The sequence below is a fragment of the Chrysemys picta genome, chromosome 7, assembly GCF_011386835.1.
Source record: "Chrysemys picta bellii isolate R12L10 chromosome 7, ASM1138683v2, whole genome shotgun sequence".
NCBI lineage: Eukaryota > Metazoa > Chordata > Testudines > Emydidae > Chrysemys > Chrysemys picta.
The window spans coordinates 25,055,391-25,063,870 of NC_088797.1; the positions used below are offsets into that span (position 1 = coordinate 25,055,391).

The 8,480-nt window shown below is 37.1% G+C and overlaps 1 protein-coding gene across 1 annotated transcript in view; it reads left to right on the forward strand.

Annotated features, from left to right (window-relative positions):
* Positions 1 to 4,459, forward strand: part of IL17RD (interleukin 17 receptor D) — an 89,281-nt gene extending 84,822 nt beyond the window's left edge. The window contains exon 13 of the mRNA XM_005310021.4: positions 868 to 4,459. Within this exon, the coding sequence (XP_005310078.2) occupies positions 868 to 983 (116 nt within the window). The 3' untranslated portion in view covers positions 984 to 4,459. The remainder of the gene's footprint in view (positions 1 to 867) is intronic.
* The last annotated feature ends 4,021 nt before the right edge of the window (positions 4,460 to 8,480 follow it).

Genomic DNA, 8,480 nt, shown 5'->3' on the forward strand with positions numbered 1-8,480 from the left:
TTTTCCATAAACACATGTTAATTTGCATTAATTACATTATCTTCCTTTAGTTCTTTATTAATCGAGACCCGTAAGAGCCCCTCCATTATCTTGTCCAGAATCGATGTCAGACGGTCAGGCCTGTTATTACCCAGGTTATCCTGTTCACCCTTTTTAAAAATTGGCACAACATTAGCTTTCTTCAAGTCTTCTAGAACTTCCTCAGTGCTCCAAGACTTCCTGAAAATCAACATTGATGATCCAGTGAGCTTCTCTTCCAGCTTTTTTAAAACTCTTAGATGCAAGTTATCTGGACCTGCTGATTTTAAAATGTCTAACTTTAGTAGCTTCTGTTTAACATTCTCCAGAGATACTACTAGAATGGAAAGAATGTTATCATCATCGTATGAGGAGACTACATAATCTGTATAAGGTTTCTATCCTGGATACTTAGATTTTTAAGTCACATAAGTTGAGACTAATGGGAAATCTTCATGCAGTTATCAAATGTCTGTGCATTTCATCTCATAGTAGTTTGATCTGATAACACTTTTCATCCTGACAGAATACTGTTCCACAAGAGTAGCCTCTCAAACAGGCCATTGAATTAGGGTGGATGCACTAAGCTTCAAACTCACTTAGCTCTCTAACCTCCTTCATTGGGCCTGACATAATGTTAGCCCATTCATCAGTGAGAACTTCTCTGAGTAGACCACCATGAGGAAAGGTTTGCATTAGTTCTTTATTTCTGATCATAGTGATATGGCCTGAGGATAATGCATTATGATATCATCGGGTTGTGTTCTTTTCAACATACAGTTGACCGTTGTACAAATAAAATAATCACTGTTCAAAAAATAAAATGCCCTTTTTTTTTTTCTTTCCCAGGAGAAGAAGAACCCCCTGTGCTCACTGCTACAAAATGCCTGGTCCCTGGAATATGTAAAGCAGAACTTCATTGCCACATCCATACCGATGAACTACAGGCAATTGCACCTTTATAATGTCTTACAAGATTGTTAAGCATTGCCACTTTATCAATAGGCTCTGTTTGTGTGTTAACCATCACATCACCCCAACTGCTAAACCTTCTTGAAGGAACAAATGCTTCCTTGAAGGATATCTGTTATTCCTAAGGGAATTTGTGGCCAGTAGACGATTACCTGTAAATCTCTTTATAGACTCTTTTCTGATCTGCAAATGTAGCATTGAAAAAGATGAAGATACACTTTGAAATTACCATCTTAAATTGCATGTTGAAATTATACTCTTTACAGATATCAAAATCAAAAATCACTTCTGATGTTTTTATTAGAAATATTTTTGACTGAACATACAATAACTAGTCACTTTTGGCTTGGATCGTTAACCATCTCAATGGCACAGCATGTTTTGCAGCAGAAATTCTGGTTTTAAATGCTGAAATATTTGATAGTATGAGTATTTTAGTGATGATCAGTGGGATTTTTGTGACAGGAGTCATGGTCATAAAATGCCAAAGGCCAGACCTAGTAAATCTCCATTAGACAAATATTCCTTTAGCAAACATTTAAGCATTTTTTTCAACCCTGTCCCTCCAAAAAGTTTATCTAGTCCAGTGGATTCCAGTGGAAGGTAAAAGCATGTGTCCTATCCCCCACAGCTCCATCTCTATCCATATTTTGACACACATGTAAGGGAAACATATTGTGCCCATTCTGTCATTTCAACTCCAGGATGGTACAATGCAAGGCTATAGGACACATATGTTTATTGGATTTCCTGATGTCCATTTCAAGGTTAATTGTTTTTTGTGGAAACCTGTCTTCAGACTTAGTTTCTTTTAAATGGTCTTAGTTCTGTCTGATTTTGTGGAAGATAAAATTCCTGTTCCCTACGTCTTTCCCACATTGAGTTCATTGCAGTATCAGGAACTTGATTTAGGAATACTCTGTTTTAGAATGCTGCAGCCTGTGAGGGGTGAACATTGCAACAGATGCAGTAAGTGAAGCTTCTTGCTAGCCTATCCAGAGCTAGGGTAATTATTTCTATTTTTTTTTTAATTCTATTCTTGACAAGCTGGCTACGATGTCTCACAAATAATGCCATGGTGAACCATATCACTTATATAATTTTAAAAAATCCTATATACCTCTATAGAATGGTGCAGTGGAAAATGAATCTCCTGTCATCTTCCTGGATGGGTTGGTGGGAGAAAGGATGTAGAGAGTGATGGAGAAAGAGTCACCAAATCTTGTCTTTGTGTAGGGCACTATTGGGCCTGAGGGCAGCCCTAATAGAGTTTGTGCTTGTTGTAGAAAGTATGTAAACTCCAAGTTTCTCCATAAAAATGTGCTGCTTCACATCCATTTGGAGTATAGGAAGTTACAGTAGGCAGTGAGTGACTGGCCATCTGCACATCTTTGTATTGGGCAGCCACAAGACAAATGTGTATTGGTTATTTTGAAGTTCCCAGTACTGAAAATCCTAGTGAATGGGATAAATATTCATTTTAACCTCATGTTATATTAAGCATAATTCTAACTACAGGCACCCTATAATGCATCTGGCCACATTTGTCTGAAGACAAACGGCATGAAGTTCCTTCTCTTGCAATGATGATTTAGGTATATCTTCATGTGAGAGACCCCTACTGCTTCCAGAAAGCAATTCCTCATAAGCAAAATAAAATTTGAATATCTCCAAAGCTCGCCACTGTAAATAATAACAAAGGATGTCCTGTTTGGCTACCTGTGCCAAATTTACTAATCTGGAGTCTAAACTGCACCCTGTCCAATCCCATTGATTTGGGGTTGCATTGGGTGTTAATCGGGGTTTAATAATAGTTCTAGCTGTCCATAGCTGTCAAAAACCTTTCTGTAAGTGGAACTTTCTCAGTTCTGTGTTTGTTCATTTTAATCTTAACTGCTGGGTTTTGATATGATTCTCAACAGGTATCTGAGTAGCTTAATCATATTTAAATGTAATCATTGGCAGCAGAATCCAGCACAATTCATAACTGTGGTACAAAACAATAGAATGAGGCAGATACCTACACCAGTATTTATGATGGAGCTTTATTTCTACTAATGTAAAGCTCTTCAGCTATTTTTCACTGTAATTTTTCTGCTAAACTCAAAATGAATGCCACAAGCTCAAAATGTCACAAGGATCTTAGTTAATTCTAAATAGTGTGCGAATGATCTGAAAGCATAGAAACAACTACAAAAGATTTGTATATATTGTGCCTTGGGTTGTACTGAAAGCAAAATTCTTACAGTTGCCCCATTCTTTGGAAGTTTAAAAACACTTGGGTCAAATTAGATAGCTTCATTTAAGAGCAAATCCTGCCCCACCACTTGCAGGTGTGGAGGACCCTGTCTCAGTGGGGTTTGTGCAGTTCCATTGCAGAAAGATGCACAGCCTGGATGCCTGGACACCAGGCAGGAGGTTTGATTGGATGCCAGGCAGAAGGTTTTCACCTGCTATGTGCAGCAAAGCTGAGCTCTACAGTGAGGTGACTGGACAAGTCACAGCCTATTACTCTGTGCAGGACTAAAGATTTGGGTGAATTCCTGGCTCCATTGAAATCAATGGCAAAATTCCCAATGAATTCAGTGAGGCCAGGATTTCACCCTTGACTCTTAACAAACAGTCATTTTCAAATATGGATTGATGAATCCGTTGAAAACTAACATTAGTGTTTTATTACTTACAAATTTGCTGTACAATCCTGCTAATCTTAACTGAGTCTTGAAGTTATAGATACCACAATCAAATTAATTTTAGTCAAATATATTTTCCCCCACCAGGTAGTGGATGGAAGCCTAATCTTGAACGCCTTTGGGGGGAAAAGAACAGAAGTCATTATAGGCTTTGTGTATAGACTGTAGAAAATAGCAGACCACTTTGGATTTTTATTTTTATTAAATGGAATTACAAAAAGGAAAGAAATGTTTAATTTACTTTATAGTGATTTTTTGACAGAGTTAGCCACTCTGATTTTTAAATTCAGAAAAATTGCATACATATTTTGGGGGATAGAGGAGGGGAATTACTACTGAGTTTGCAAGAATTCTGTTTTTTTTCCCCTTAAGAGGCCACGAGCAAAAGCTCTTGTAAAAAAATTTTTAAAAACTAATATGTTGATATACATTTTAGAGATTAGTTTTCTACTATTTTCATGTGTTAGTAAAATCTAAACAGAATGTAAATGGTGAAATAATCCCTCTTGTTACTACTAGAGTCTACAAATGTGTTGAAATGTGATCATTTTGATGTGTTTATAAGATATATGTTTCTCTGAGGATGACAAAATAGTGGAAAGCTAAGGATGCAAGATGTATCTGTATGTTTAATATTTACATTGATAAATATAGTTTCCGTATTTTGTACCTGTATATAAACTGATGACAGTAGGCAGCAACTAATATTTGCAGAAATTTTTTTATGGTATCATAATTTAGAAGTTAAACATCAAAATAAAAAGTCATAAGGCATGGCCCTGTTGCTTTTTAATTTTATATAATTAGCATGAGTTTTTTTCTTTTTTAGCTATATGTAGTGTAAGCAAACATACCATTTCACTATGCTTCTATTAGCAGGTTAATAGTACTAAATCTGATTTCTGCCTAATTATTTTTATTCCTCTTCATATGTCACATTTAGGAGATAAACTGATATGTATTCAGGAACTTTTAATATCAAACAGCTGTAAAAAAATAGTTGTCTACAAGTTCTGTATAGAAAGATGGCTTCTGTTAATTTTTGAAGTAAGACTCCTTGAGTGCAGTAATTGCAATTATTCTCTCTGTACATTACCAGAAGGTCCCACAACGATACATGATTCTGTATGTCAAGTGAAGTCCAATTACATCATCCAGAAAATGTGTGATAGTTTGGATTGAATGAGTTTAGATCATTTTCTCTTCTTCTGAATCAATTTTTATTTAGCCTCTTTTTCATCCAAATGGATTCCAAGCACTTGTCTAATGTATTCTGCAAACTATTCCCCGTAAATAAAGACTACTCAGGTAAGTCAGGGTTTTTGGAATGGACTCATACACAGTGTGACCCTGTCTATTCTAGAAAATTATGTACGAATATATAAGGAATGTGTTAAGTATTAGTTGTTTAATTAGGTAATTGAATTGCTTGTAACTGTACTGGAATAAGCACAAACAGTTAATTGTCCATGCTAGCCAGGCTGAGTGAGTTTAAGTTTTGCATTCACAATGATGCCATATTAAATCTTTTTATTTGCAATGTGTCTGGACATCTATCCCAAAATTCCTGGGTTGTCTGCCATAACAGTGCATTCTGGGAGATTTTTAAAAGCCTCTAGTACAGTGGTTCTCAAACTGTGGGTCGGGACCCCATGTTAATGGAGTCACCAGGGCTGGCTTAGATTTGCTAGGGCCAAAGCTGAAGCCCGAGCACCACCGTCCGGGGACGAAGCCTGAGGGCTTTAGCCCTGGTTATCAGGACTCAGATTACAGCCCCCTGCCTGGGACTGAAGCCCTTGGGCTTCGACTTTGGCCTCCCCCCACTTGGGGATTGGTCTGGCTCAGGCTTTGGTCCCCCCTCCTGGGGTCATGTAGTAATTTTTATTGTCGATGCAATGAAGTTTGAGAACCCCTGCTCTAGCACATTGTCATACAGTAATGACAGGACCAGTTGAACCATTTCAGCTTGTCTACATCGACATTGGCAAAAAACAAGTTCATAAAGCAAGTTCATAAAGAACTGGTTAAACCTTAAATAGTTATTAAACCTGATGAAAGTAGGTTTTTCTAACTGGTTATTGGACCACTTGTAATCCATTTGTGTATGAATGCAAAACATTCTATGAACTTTGTTTAATTTTTCAAAGATAGGCCACCCCTGTATATCATCTGCTCTCTACTGAAGTATTGAGCAACCTCTGAAGACAAAGCAAGGCTAGCGTTCAACAGCACACACACATTTAAAACATGAAGTGGAAGAATCCTGTATCCAGCTGAAACTACACATCTAGAAGATCTCTTTAAAAACACGATTTCATACTTAAAGCATAGGCATTTCCTTACCTGTGTATGCTGGCTCCGTCATGCAGCAGGGTTTAATGATCAATGTGACATCATAAAATAGTGCATGCTGGGGCTTCAGTTGGAGTGGGGAAAGTCAGTGGTCAGTGTGGTCAGGTATAGTAAGAGACCAAAAATCATGTATTAATCTAATAATGTGCTATTTCACTTAGCCTGGATTTTTGAGTATATTCAGAATCTAGCTACTGAAGTTGCTGGGGTTTTAAAAGAGAGTTTGCAAGTCTCCTTTAAACATTTATTCTTAAATGTATTTTAGTATGAAATCAATTAACTACAAACCTAATTACTCATCAGCTAAAACTAACATAGAAATCTAGGGTGAAATCCTGCCCCCTTGAAATTAATGAGAATTTTCTCAGTGGGGCCAGGATTTTACCTCTGATTTCTAATTAGTGAGCCAAATTCTCCCCCCATGTACATTGGTGCAACTTAATTGATTTCAGTGAAGTTTTCATGTGCATTTGTTACACTCTAGATGTCTTTAAGACATCTTGTCAATGCAGAAATCCTATAATATTCCATATTCCTCCATTAATATGCAGCGATTTTAGAAGAATTTTAAGAAGGAAACAACTAACTGGTCACAATCATGCAACTTTTCAGTGTTTTCAAATATACTATATTATTGCCACTAGAGAAAACATCCTACCAACTGGGGTTTTGTTTGTTTGCTTATTTTAAGAATGAAATGACAATGAAATCTTCCCTAGCAATGAGAACTGGCACAAGTTAGAGTTCTTCCACTATATCTTGGTTTTCCTTTCCCTAAAATAAAACAAAAAACAGAAGCCTAACTTTCTTTTTTTTAATCTTAGATTTAAATGATGTGGTGACTTGCTACTGAAATTCCCTCACTGAATTATTTGTCTATGTGAGTTATATATCATATATAAAATATGCACACTACATAAAATTTGGGTATTCTGAACATATAAATGATCAGACATTAATTATTTTGAAACTGTTGGGAGCGAAAGATTAAATCATATGTCAGCCAAAAGGTAATTTTCCTTTAATTTGCCAGAAATTATTTGATTTGACCTACAGTAAGACCTCATTATCACAAGCTATTCATGTTGTCCATACTTGAACAGACAGGATAATACATGTTTTAGATCGATTCGAACTCTATGCATTTAAAAGGATAAATTCAGTTAGAACTCAGTTGATAAAATGTAACTTACATTGAGAATGCCTCTTCTTTGTAGGGGTAACTATGCTATGGGCTTAAATTTTATATCATTAGCTATCTATGAAATAAAAATGTCAGGTCACCTTGCCCTGCTCCAGAGGGGCAGGGAAGATGATGTGCCTGCTCACCAATGTCAAGAATAAGAACAGGAGTACTTGTGGCACCTTAGAGACTAACAAATTTATTAGAGCATAAGCTTTCGTGGACTACAGCCCACTTCTTCGGATGCATCCGAAGAAGTGGGCTGTAGTCCACGAAAGCTTATGCTCTAATAAATTTGTTAGTCTCTAAGGTGCCACAAGTACTCCTGTTCTTCTTTTTGCAGATACAGACTAACACGGCTGCTACTCTGAAAAATGTCAAGAATGTCCACTCTTTCCTGGATGAGGAAAAAGCAAACCTCCCAGGTTCCAAAAGCCCCAGTTATCCCCTACTCAGCTGTCAAAACCTCCAGCTTCCCCAGAGCATCTTTAACTTGTTGTTAAAGTGAAAATCTGCAATACTGAAAAGTTGGGGATAATCTAAGTTTAGCTTATTATAAAAATAGATAGCAGAAGGAATAATGCACTGGCTAGCGGTCATTTTCATATTTTATTAACTTAAATGCTCCATTCGGGGGGAGGGGGGGAAGGGGGTTGTCTCATGATTTTCAGGATGTTGCAGCATTTAGAACTTGTGTGCCACAGAAACCAAGCTACCTTGCTGCTGGGTAGTGCACAAGGCCTTGCTTGGAAGATTGAATTTGAGGGAGTGAGTGCATGGTAAGTGTTCCTGTTGGGTTGCTGCTTTAGCTGGAATTCTAAGTATTTAGTGACTGTTGGCATGCAAATAGATCTATATGGAAAGAGAGAATGTCACGATTATATGAGGCAGGGAAATTTATTGCATAATTATCTGTAGAGTGGGTATTTTTATCCCACAAGGGGAGCACACACCTGTGATACTTGGTGAAAACTTGGTGTTAATAACTGATGTACACTGCCTATGCAATTTCTATCTTAAAACCTTTGGTTATAAATCACAGTCAAATTGCTCACATAAGCTTTTATCATTTTCTATAATAACCCACGAAGTGGATGATGGAGTTTTAGTAGATCAAAACATTTGACCAGTTATATCGCAACATAAATTTCTAGTGAGGACAACGGTCCTGATTCAGACGGCATTTGGGATCATGCAAAGGGAGACTAATGCTGTATTCAGGGCCGGTGCTTCTGCTAGGCAACCCTAGGTGGTCGCCTAGG